Consider the following 12,870-nt stretch of genomic DNA (forward strand, 5'->3'; position numbering starts at 1 on the left):
ATGTTTTTTTCTATGCCAGCCATTCATTTTCTATAGCGGTTATCCCTATTTGAGTAGCGGGTGAGCTTTAGCCTATCCCACCTGACTGTGGGCAACAGAGTATTTACTCTAGACGGAGAACTAGTAACTAAGAGAATGCAAGCATGGGGGAACACACAGGAGTTCCCGAGCTGAGATTTAAACCCAGAACTTCTTGACTGTGAGGCAGATGTGGTAACTTCTTCCTCACCGTGCTGTTTGTGCTACGCCACTTATATTAAATGCAAATAATTGTATTCAGACCTGTCAGCAGAAGTCAGTCTTAAGGGGAGCAGATGAATGAAATTTATGGGGAGCATTTATTATTACCCTACAGACAGTACTTACTTTGCTACATTTTCAAGTCTGTGAGCTTCCATACGGTTGCAGATTAGATTGGCCATAAATCAAACAAAATCACACTACTGTTGCTTTATATTTTTATTGTGTTAGTGATAAAGAACTCAAAACTAGTATTTCTACAAAAAACTATTTGTATTTCAGTGTGATAGTAGTAATGGTCACCTTAGGGTGCAATTGATTTAAACTAGCACATACACTGAAAAAACAGACCGCCAAGACAAACACAGACATAAAAAATATATAATCGGGTGAATTTTTTTGAATTGACTTTTTAAGAGATAACCGACCCAAGAGGGCCAAGATAAATCAGATGTGCTGTGACAGTTTTCAAACATTCTTGTTAGACATACTGTTCTTGGTGACGTTAGCCAATCCACTTTAATAACTTCAAGTTAAATATCACATTGGTGCATAAATGTTCTCAGGGAAAATATAGGATTTGGCTGCATCACCAACTAACACCATCTGGCTCGCGTGTACCTATTCTGAGTCTGACTGAGAGCAGCATGAAATATCTTGAAATAGACAAAAGTTATCACTCTGCTGCCCTTCCTCCCTTTTTATTGTCGGCTCATCTCCTTCTCAAGCATTCTCGTTCTGCCATTCCAACTGAAATCACCATTTACACTAGGGCTGAAATATTTAGCATTTTCTCATTGAAATTACGATTTCAGGCAACACGATCATGTGATCGTCAAGCTCTACAGACTAACCCAGGATCTGTGTGTCTACTGTTTTACACATACAGTAGGCCTACATACCGTCTCCCTACCATTCTCTTAAGATCATCAGTCAGAAACATGGACAGGTCATGCTAACTAATCCGTATTAACCTTTTCCTTGTGGTTTTTAACATTAACATGGATTGAAATGGCTTCAAGATAAAGTTAACTGAGACAATTATTTTCAATGACATTTTCTATGTAGGCCCACTAGGCCCACTGTGATTATATATACTTTTTGTGATGTAAACAAAGACAAGTTCACATCATAACCAATAAACAGTAACATGATTTTAAAAATGGTTGGTAATTTTTATATTTTACCATTAAAAAAAATTACATACTGATGTATTAACAATTACAGAAACTTGACGTAAAATCACTATTTAGGCTAGTCGTAGCATAAACTATACAATAGAACAATAATACATTTGTTAAGTACTGTACAAAAGTGTATGAAGCAACTCGAAAGTCCCCATGGAAGCACTTGGGTTGTCTTTAAACATGCATTTCTAAGTATTGATTGATTTTTTTATTTTTTCCCCAAAAGTGTTTCCTTTAGAGAAGCTGCTATTTTTTGTTGGAAATTTGACATATGAACAAGGTGGTCATCTATGAAAATGTACAACTTGGTGTTGCTCTACATTAGGATTGCTCGGCCTTAGTGGAGGTCAGCACTGAGTGCCATTCTAGTTTTGACTCTAAAAAAGATGGAAAGGAGCACCTCGGATACAGTACTGTATATCACAAAGTATTCTGGGTGGTGGCTGATACATTGATGTTTCTTGGTTCAGCACTAATGAGCAGCATTGCAGCATTTGTCAGGGAAGCCTGGGCTGCAATATGTTTGCTGAACCAGCCAGAAGCACTAATGATATCATCAGGACATACCGTCAACTGTGCTCTAATGCAGAATGATGTGACGCCCGTTGTTTCACCTCCCCCCTCCACGCGCTCCCTCTTTCATGTCGTACCTAAGTATTAGGTGCAGTTCATCTGCACATTGAAAGGATAGAATCTTTAATCAGATAAGGGATAACTGTCTCGTTATCCAACAAGCCCCTCCGGATGTTACCCTGACTAAAATGTAAGAATTTCTGTGAAAGTTACATAGATCACCCATGGGTTGCATATTGAAGTGAATCTACCTTGTTGTTGTTTGAATGTTGTTCAAATATAGCAACAATCATACTGTAATTTTTTGTTGTTGTCCTTTTTACAGATATGCACATTAGGTGCCGCATTGGTAGTTTTTATTGAATTTGTACAATTGCAAAGGTCATGTCAACTCAATCGTTGTCAATTTATATAAGGAAACTCCCCTTCCTCTACTGCCGTGTCACCCTTTACGAGTGTTATTCACAATGTGTTGTTCAATCCCTTTTCGTTTTAACCACCATCTCTTTACCTTTTCCCAATAGTTTTCTTTTCATTTGCATTATTACTTTGTCCTTTTACTTTTGTCACATCCAAGTGTTACCAACAAATTTGGTGTGACTGATTCAGACCGCTGTTTTATTTATTAAATTTGTTCCTTTTTTATGTGTGTGTATAGCAAATGCTGGAGGGGATCGCGGTTTGTCATGGTGAACTGCATTAGCACTGCAGAGAGAAGCAGATCTCGATGAAATAGTTCAGAGTATTCCAAGATGCCCCCTGTTTAGGGAATTTTCTGACTTTATGTACTGTCACCCCCCCAAGATAATCAACTAATCAGGATCCTCCCTCCTTTTTCTCTTTTTCTGTCTGTCTCTTCCTTTCATTCTGCTTGTTTTTTGCTGGATATTGTTGTTTCCAGGTGCCTTGCAGATCGAGAACAGCGAGGAGACAGACCAAGGAAAGTACGAGTGTGTGGCGTCTAATTTGGAAGGCGTCCGCTACTCGTCCCCTGCTAACCTTTATGTGCGAGGTAGGGAGAACACGAGTGTTAGACCAAAAAAAATTGAATGTCTGCACAATCCACTTTTAGTGTCATTACTGTTGAGTGTAAGGAATAGCAATTACTTCCCTTCTAGCTCTAGCTCTATTTTATCCAACTCGTATAAATATTTTAGCACTGATAATATTGCCTGCCCATTGTGTAAATGAATGTGCACTATAAAAGCCAATTTCGAAATATACAATCATTTGACCAACTGATGTTCTTCTGTATTATGATGTAACACTTCGTTTTGTGTCTTCCAATGCCATGCCCAACTCGCTTGGAAGGAAATGAGTAGCACAAGAAGCCGTATGTCTTTGCTTTATCGGTTGCCAGACACCTTTTAACTGTAATTGTGCACCCAAACAAATGTTTTCCCTCCATACAACATGTGGAAGTTGCTTAGTTTTTTTGCTATTTTCAGGTACTGGAGCAAAACGGTAAGTCTGGATTTTGATTGAGTGAAGAGGGATTAGTCGCTACCAATCAAAATCTAAAATGTGTTAAATGACCGTTAACGCAGTGAGCAGCACTGTTATGTAATATGTTATCTTCTGGAGCATAATTCCATAAAATTCCTTAGTTCTACGATGCTGTATATTTTTGGACTTGGTCATACACCCAATAGTCCTTTTGGTCTGCAAGGCTATGGAAAGGAATCAGTCTCAAAGGACACATGCAATATGGACAAAAGCCATCACTCTACCACTAATGTAAAAAGACAATGACTCCCTGTTTAGTAAGGTTTAATAAATTGAAGCACATGCACTTTCACCATGTATAATTTATATGGCACATATTAAATAAAGATGCCTCGGTGTCTACTCAGTTTGTTCCTTCTGCTGTGTACCAAATAACTTTGTTCCCAATAAATAATTCACTAGTCTGACATTATAAATTGGGTCAGGGCTGTTATTTGTACTTACTGTTGTTATTGTATCATCACAATAGGCAAAAAGCGTTAAACGAGATAGTCGGCATTCATGCTGTTTAAAATACGATGCTCTAACACTCACTATATAGTAGCTCATGTAATTAATGGCATATTACAGTCAAGCGCTATACAGGAAATATTACATAATATTATTGGGAACGCTTGGTACAGCCTTGGGATTTATTGGAAGATTCTTTGATTGGGATACAACAAAAAGTAGCTATCAATTAATAATTAATGCCTTTCCCAAACACTGGCTTTATCAGCATGCTTTTAGTTAAACAGTTCACAAAGGTCATAGTTATTCAGGTGGCCTCACTCCACTATATGTAATACACTTGAATGGTGTCAACCTTTTGTCTGTTTTCAGTTCACTTTTGTCAATCAATTCTGGTACGTGATGTTGACAATGTTTTTGTTCACAAATTGCACCTGAGATTAGCAGCTGTAGTAGAGGTAAATTCCTAAGCATACAACACTGTTGCTAAAATTGTTATAATGTCACAATTGTTTTGTACTGTGTCAAATACAAACCTGTAATATTGTTACAATTGATTCCTCGTCAAACATTTTGTCTTGAACTGCAGCTTCTAACTTCAGCCCAAGCGTGTCTATTTTCTTTTCTATCGCTCATTAGTTTTTCCTTATTTTGTATTTATTTAACTTCCTTCTCGAACAAAAGCAGAATTAGCCATCAGTGGAACTTGTCCTTGTGGTCTTAAGGAGCTTTTAAACTTAAATTATGATACGCATAATCTTTATTCCAGTGGTGCCTCACCACTTGTTTCTTTTTTTTTTTTTTTCCTTACCGGCAACAATGAATGATCTTGATTGTTTTGGTTTATTTATTAAATATGACATTTATTTAAGGGGTGGGCAGGCAAGTGTTCTTTCAAAATGGGTGTCACCAGTAGCAGGGACAGTGTGGGAGAAACCAAGGGAAGAGGGATTCAAGCAAAGGGAAATGTAGCTGCAGCTAAACACCTTGAGGTGGCTTTTTTTACTCTCTCTGTGTTTCCCCTATTTTTCTCTTCTCCTCATGTCATTGTGTTCTGCATCAACCCCTTTACATCCCTCAGAGCTTCGAGAAGGTTGGTGTGTTTTTTTTCTTTTTTACTTTAATGAACCCACAATTGAGAAAAAAAAAATCAAAATGTTGACAAAAAAATCTAGTTAGATTTGCCTATTACATTTGCTCAATTCATTTCTAAATTAAATAAATGATAATCCATTGAATATAAATGGCTAAATTACTTTGAAAAAGTTTTCTTCTATATTTCCAAGGAAGAAATGATGAAATAAAACCTGACTAGTTCGGGTTTTTGTTAATTTACTTTTATGTTTGCATTGTGGGGCCTTTTCTCGTTTTGCATCCTCTGGTATTGCTTCTGCACAAAAAGGCTTTCTTGCATGTGTTGTCATGGAAACCCAGCACGTAAAAATAACAGGACGTTGCACGATGGAAGAATGTAACTGCGCTTGCATGCCTGTCCAGGACCCCTTTGGCCGAATTGGTCTTTTTTATGCTTTCTGTGTGTTCTGTTCCATTTTATCCTTAACTTGGTTTTTCTAAAAATCTTTTCCCCAAACATGTTTTGGCTTTCCCTTGGTTCTCGTATTGTTTTATGTTGTGATTTTGTGTGTATGTCTGTTTTCCTTTTTTTAAGTTGTATTTCATAATATCATTTTCTGTTTTAAAAAAAATCAAGTTCTTTTTTTTTCCTTTGGTGGATTTCAGTTTCCTTATCCAAATGATGCTGCTCTGCTTCTTGACTCTTGACATGCATATGGAAATGCCGACTGAAAGTTTGTATACAGCCAGTGTTTCTGTCATCTTGTTTGAATGGATCCTTTTCTGAAAACAATTGTGAATTGAGTGGGCATCATGATTGCAATTAAGGAGGCCATCATGTGGATCGATAGCAATATAACTTTAACATTATTTCCACAAACAGTATATTTGAAAAAAAATAATTGTTTTTGTTCATTCGCATTTATGACGCAAATATTATCACCATAAACACTTATCCAGGCAAGTTATATCATGCACGTGAGAGCCAGCTAGTAAAAAAGGGAGTTTGTTTTTCTATAACTTTTTTAAACTTGTAACATACAAAAAACAATGTCTAAACCATCACTACCAGACAGCTTTAAAAATGACTATAAACACTTGAATACGCAAACTGGGCAAGTACCAATGGTCTTTTACCCTGCGTGTATTGGGTTGTGATTTTCAGTTTTTTCGAATAAACGAATCGGTCATTTGCAAAGTGTAAGTGCGAAGTGTACACATTTCACCCGAGACACTTTATCAGCGTATTATTGAAAGGCACGCATGAAACGACAGTAGGTAGCTCAGATGGTTTTCACTGGAAAATATGACTACCGCAAGCACAAAATGAAGTTTGAAGTAATGGAATTGGAAGTGCTAGTGTAAGACAAACCAACAGTTACAAACATCTTTCACTGATTTTATTAGGAAAGCCAGCCACCACATAAAATCTATATTCTAAATCGAGCTGAGTGTGTGTGAATTATCGTTTGAAACTTGGGACGCACACATCAAAAAACTGCACTAGGAAAGATCAAATGCAAGGAAATCCAAAGATAAAAGTCATTTTTTCATGGGTGTTATGGCATGACTCCAAGCCAACCCTTAGATCAGTTCAGAAGCTACAAAATATGTTTCAATCTTTTTTTTGGCATTTCAAAAATGTTTACTTCGGCAAAAAGGTTCTTTCCACCAACTCTCATTTTGCCTCCGCTAGGCTGGCACTGCACTGTGTGCCAGTTTGCATCTGCCTTTTAAGCGCAGTATTTAAAGACACAAAATCAGCCATCGCAGTTTGTCTCTATAGCAATATTGCACATTTGACAGGTTTGACGGGTATCACATATACCCGCTCAGCTTCCATATCTGTTTATGTGAGCAATCACATTCGAACCACATGCAAACCTTTTCTAAAGCAATCCCAAAGTTTTCTGATTTGGGGCATTGAAACTAGATCTGAAATCCTCCCAATTTTAGTCAGCTTTTCCTGAGTTTCAATTTCAAGCACTTCTTCCCACTGAAAACACTAATTTGTTAAAAACAGTTAAATGCCATCGCAAAGCCTGGCAAAATCCCACTCCAAAAATAGAACATAATGAAAAAACAAATGACGTCGTCACTATGACTTGTAAGTCAAAATGATGACACTGATGCAGAAAGACTGTGCTGTTATGTACGCATGTGCATGTGTGCCCTCCTCTAATCATATCTGCTTGGTTCTCAATGTGCTTGCATGTCTAGCTATGTATCTGTGTGTGACGTTGGGAAAGAAAGCTAGATTACACCTTATGCTCTCACTGGCCAAATTCAACTAAAAGCTTGGCTTTTCTAGTCGACGTTGGTACCCAACCCTCTAGACTCATGTGTATTATTTATTTATTTATTTTTTATTCTAGTGCAAACACATGAATGCAGTCCCAAACGGAATATCACACTCAATGAAGGGAAAAGCACATGGAGACATATTTGAATGACAACTGTCATTTTTTCCTTTCTAATAATAATGATTTTAAAAAGTTGATAAACCTACAAATCTCTTATAAACAGATGCCCCTGCAATGATTCCTGTCACATTTCTTTGCGTAATAATTTCCATTTTGATGAGCTGCCCATAGGCCCCCTTTAGCTTCAGCACAGCCAAAGTATTAATACAGAGTGATTCCTGTAGCTTCTATGTAAATGTTGTAGACTTCAACCAGAACGTAACAAAAGGATCTCTATATGATGCCTGTGTCCTCAGGCAGGAAGAGGGTGTAATCTCAGCTTCAAGGTGACACTAAAGGCTGCACATTATTTTGGCTTCCCCATTCATTTTAGGGCAGCAACACCTGCCCTACTAAAGTGGCCAATAATGTCCACCTCAATTGTTTTTTCTTTTTGGTTGTTTGTTTTTTTGGGGCACAAATCCCTCCACAACACCACCCACTTTTAAACTTAGTGGAGTACTCTGGCGTTCTCTCTCGACTGCTTTTCACCTCGTTCACTGTAAGTCTTTTTGTCTTTCTCTCCACATTGGGGCTTGAAACAAGATAACGTATCCAAATAGAACTATATGTTTGTTTTCTGTTCCTCTCAATTCCAAATGGGCCGGCTGGGCTCCTGGGCTCTGTGAATGAGAAACCTGTCCATACCAATGGAATTTTTTCATCCTAATTCCCTGTTTTGCGCTACATCTTAGAGAGGAAAGCACAGGCCCATTCTAAAAAGACACAGTGTTGACTTGACTTACTGGAAGGTGAAATATGATACACACACACACACAGAGCTGGGCATTTCTATGTGACGGACTGGTCCGTCTATCTGTCAATGACGGATGCCCATTTTACTGACGAATGAGGGGAATTTTTTCAAAATAGACGGTCAATGCATAGTTAGAAGCCCATGTATTTAATTCATCTTTCGTCTGTAGTCCTTCTTTAATCTTTAATCTATTTTTCACGTCGAGGCTTTGATGGCCGCGCTGAACACAGGGAAGAACAATAGTGAGTTGTTGTTGCTTGGGGGACAGGTTAGAGTGAGGTACCAGGCTGTGAACAGGCTTCCAAGGCGCGGTGCTCTTTTTGTTCAAATATCGGCCGGAGAGGTGCTATTGGATTTTGCAGTCAAAATCATTTACGGAAGCACATTCCCCCCCCCTGAAAAAAAGGAGAATGGCAGTTACCCACGCTGCAGATGGATGACAAATAACGGATGTTCAAATTTTAGTAAAATGCCCAGCTCTACATGTTTGTTTGTTTGTTTATTTATTAGTTTTTTTTTTACATTAGAAATAGTTAGGAACCAGAAAAGGCAAGTCCAGGGTTCACAGTTTACATGCCTTTTCGAGCTGAACTGAGCTGTTCCTCGCAGGTGAAAACATGGCTTTTATCATGGTGGATGATGTTTATTTCGCCACAGTTGATCGACACAATGTTCTTGAAGTAACAGTTTAGAGACAGCCTCATTCACCCAGCAGCTCCCAGTCCATTTGACTGACCCGAGCCCCTGGGAGAGAAGCGCACGATCAGACACATTTGGATCTCGCTTGTCCGCAGAAAACTATTTGTCCTATGCTGTTGTTTGAATTAGAGACCAAATTAATGAAAAGACGAACCCTAGCTGCGAAAAAAAAAAAAAAAAAACATTAACTACTATTGATGTATTTTTTTACGCACAGGCACATTCCAGTACTGTCTACGGAACTGTGCGGACTTAGTTCTTGTTGTGGATATGTTCATTTTAATTTGTCACCCATCATTTGTCAGTTTGTCTGGAATAGTCATGTATTTGGTTAGTAACGGCATGCTTGGAAGGGCTTTGTGTGACATTTGGGATTGAAATAGTTCTCGGATATTAGCCCAAGTGGATGGGGACACACCTGTATCTCACTCTTGCCACACCCATGCATGTCTGTGTGATGAATGGGCTGCCCTTTCACCTTTGTTTTAAAGGCATTGTTATTGATAAATTTGAATGCAGAGATACAGCATATATACTGGACTTCTGTTATGCTAATATCACCCAACTGAATGATTTTAAGAAAACAATTTGGACTAAATAATTAAAATGATTTCCTAGTGCTTAGGTTCTTACAGTGAGGATGAAATACTAAATATTCATGTAACTTTTTTAAACTTGAAACCTTAAGCCATTTTTTAAATTATGTATATGTCAAATGGGCATTTCCTTAAAGCTCAGATAATGCCATTTCATAATCGTGAAATAGTGTCCAAGATAGTAACCTATTTCACACAGAAAAGACAATAGAATATGAATTTACTGGATTGAGGGTTTTGATCAGCCATTCCATAACTCATTTAATAAAGTTGTTTTTAAATTAAAGAACAATTCATGTTCTAAGCATGTTGATTATTAAACAGCACTCATAATGACATCAATGTCAACATCCTTTTAGTAATGAACAAACCGTAAGATGAAATGCTCACGTTCCCAAAACAGTTCCAACAGCATGGAACAGTTCCCAATGTCTGAATTGTCTGGGATAAGTCAAAATGCCCCAATCAGCCATCACTAACTCCAAAAATGGCTTCAATAGGCCATTTAATCTCCATCTCTATACCCAAATCAACCCCCACAACCTGAGAGTTCCCGTGTTGCATTTGCACGCTTAGGTGCTATGTTTAAGGCTGTCCTCGTGTAGTTAACTCTTGCTTTGAAGCCCCAGTGTGTGAGACCTTCAAACCCTTTTAAGCCATGGTCTGTCCTTTGCTTTGGTTTGGAATCACAGTCTCCTTTTTCTATCCCCCCACTGAAGCCCTCCTCCTCCCTCCCTTTCTTCAATAACCCTGCCCTAACCTTATGCGTAGTGTACAGTATGTCTGTATCTCCACCAGTCTATCTGCTTGTCAACTTCTATTTGTGTGCTGTCTTGCTGCTCAAATCAGCTGCTTTCTTCCGCCTTGTCTCAGCTGTTTCATTTAGTTCATCATTTTTTACTTTCACATTTGTACAAATTTCCTTCACTTTCTTCAAACTTCTTTGCATCCCAACAAACATGTTGACATCAAATAGTACAAAGGTTACCAAATGTAGTAGAATCATATCATCATTAACTGTAGTTGTAGGTTTTATTTTGATTTTAAGTCCGAAATTAGTTAGCTTTCTGTTCAGATCCTCTTAAAATATTAATTCAGTGATGTACCAAAAATGAACTCTCTCTGACTAAGCAGAGAGTGCTGCTGAACCACCTGGCATGTGCAAAGATAATCCTCCCATGTGTTCAAATATTTTAGGAATGGTACTTACTTACTTGGGCCTTTTATAATGCAATATGTAAATGGTAGTAAAGGCAATTATCTCACAATATTAGTTGCTCACTCCTTGCGCTAATTAAAAACAGAGGAAAAACATACTTGATACAAACTCTGTGCTCCTTTGTGAACATTTAGTTACATTCCCATTTTGTGTCCCTACATGTCAAGTATTTATTGGGATGCCTATCATACACATCATTAATATTGTTTGACTCTTACATACTACATAGTACATGCACAGTCATACCTCTAATAACATGAATTTAAAAACAGCATATGTGTGTACTATATACACTTACATAGTCCATTTTGTATCATATGCACCAGAGCTCATCCTTCATGAACTTGTTGTATCTTCTTTTCACCTCCTCTCCATTGAAGTTTTCCTTGTTTCTTCCTGTTAGTTCTCATTCTGCCCTTCTTCATCAACATATCCCCTCTGTCAACTCTCTCCCTCCTTCTCTGGATTTCTACTCCGTGGATCCAGTTTTGTTTTTTGACTCCAACACTGTGATAGTTGAATTTCTTGCCACAACAACTCTTGTTGTTTTATACGTACTTGTAGGCACACACCTTGTTACTCTATTCTTATTTTGTGTTAACTGGGACTGCGATGTGACAATGTGCCAACATCACATCCTGTCACATTAGCTGATGAAAAAAGTTTACATACTATTGAAGTGGGTTACTCCCCCCCTTACCCTTCTCCAAACCTCCCCACTCTTTTCTCTTCCTCTGTTAAGTCTTTGCTCCCCTGTTCCCTTCCGTTCTATCCACTTCTCAAATGCTTTATCCTCTATCTTGTATCTCTTCCTTGCTCTCCAATCGTCTTTTGTCTGGGCATGCTAGCGACCCTTCAGTTATATTCCTCTATGCATTTTATCTCAATTTTTATCTCTGATTTTGTTATCATTTATCCTTAATTTACCTCAATCTATTTATGCATGCTGTCTGTGAAACTGATAGCTGCATCTATCAATGGAACCGTGTCAGATCTTAATAAGGCTTTGTCCAGTGGATCTACCCTAAACCACAAAAATCTGATTAAAGTTTCTCATCTTTAAGGTTTCTAGTTAGATGTAGGCGACGAGTGACAATCAGTGCGAGAATATGTTTAGATGCCCAGACCCCAGTAACCCTACACTTCCTGTGCTATGGGAGAGGCCTTTAATGGCTGACTTCCTCTGTGGCAGAGTGCCTGAGTGGACAGGAAGTACCAGGTTGCCATGTTGGCCTTATTGATAGTACTATCACAAGGCCTATTTCTTCACACTTTGATAGGCTGTGATCAGGTTATGCTGTAGTTGGTTATGAACAGCAGTTCAGCTCCAAAGATGAGAAACTCGTAATAGATTTTTGTGTCTATAATTGTGCTGTGATGGGTCAAATATTGGTCAATGGAACCTTGTTGCTATGAATCGTTGCTTTCTTGTTAATCTTGTTGTTGAAGCAGTTCTGTTAAATTAGTTTCTTCTTCTTATTTGTATATATTTTTTTAAGTTTTTGAAAAGTCTTTTTAGTTTGTGTTTTGTTCCCATTACAATGTTAGACTTTTTTGTGTTAAATACTTCTACGAGAAGGGTCCATTTACATCAACCTGTCTTGTTACTTCTCTTTGTCCTTTGACTCTCTTTGCCCTCTTTGTCATCCTTTCCCTTCCTCATGCCTTCTCCCAGTCCGGCGGGTGCCTCCTCGCTTCTCCATTCCACCAACGAGTCAAGAAATTATGCCTGGTGGGAGTGTGAACATAACTTGTGTGGCGGTGGGGTCCCCCATGCCTTACGTCAAGTGGATGTTAAATTCAGAAGACTTGACGCCAGAGGATGAGATGCCAGTGGGTAGGAATGTTCTTGAACTGAGCAGCGTCCGTGAGTCAGCCAACTACACCTGTGTGGCCATGAGCAGCCTTGGCATCATTGAAGCTGTGGCGCAGATCACTGTCAAATGTAAGAGATGATAACGCAAATTGAGAAGGGAATATCAGACGTTCATGAACAATGTAAAGAGAAGCAAAATGTGTTTTTTTGTGTTAGATTTTTTTTTAATTCTCCTCTGGTATCTAAATAATTAACCACTTTCCTAGCAACGTTTTTTCATTAATCACTAAC

General features: G+C 38.2%; 1 protein-coding gene across 1 annotated transcript in view; it reads left to right on the forward strand.

Moving 5' to 3' along the window:
• The window catches only part of ptprsa (protein tyrosine phosphatase receptor type Sa), a 174,802-nt gene that overhangs the window by 95,256 nt on the left and 66,676 nt on the right, over positions 1-12,870 (forward strand). Inside the window, exons 6-8 of the mRNA XM_086048481.1 lie at positions 2,902-3,012; positions 5,038-5,049; positions 12,439-12,708. Of these exons, the coding sequence (XP_085904607.1) occupies positions 2,902-3,012; positions 5,038-5,049; positions 12,439-12,708 (393 nt within the window). The remainder of the gene's footprint in view (positions 1-2,901; positions 3,013-5,037; positions 5,050-12,438; positions 12,709-12,870) is intronic.

This window comes from Filicampus tigris, chromosome 12 (assembly GCF_054856515.1).
Source record: "Filicampus tigris isolate MCC_2025a chromosome 12, RoL_Ftig_1.0, whole genome shotgun sequence".
Lineage (NCBI taxonomy): Eukaryota > Metazoa > Chordata > Actinopteri > Syngnathiformes > Syngnathidae > Filicampus > Filicampus tigris.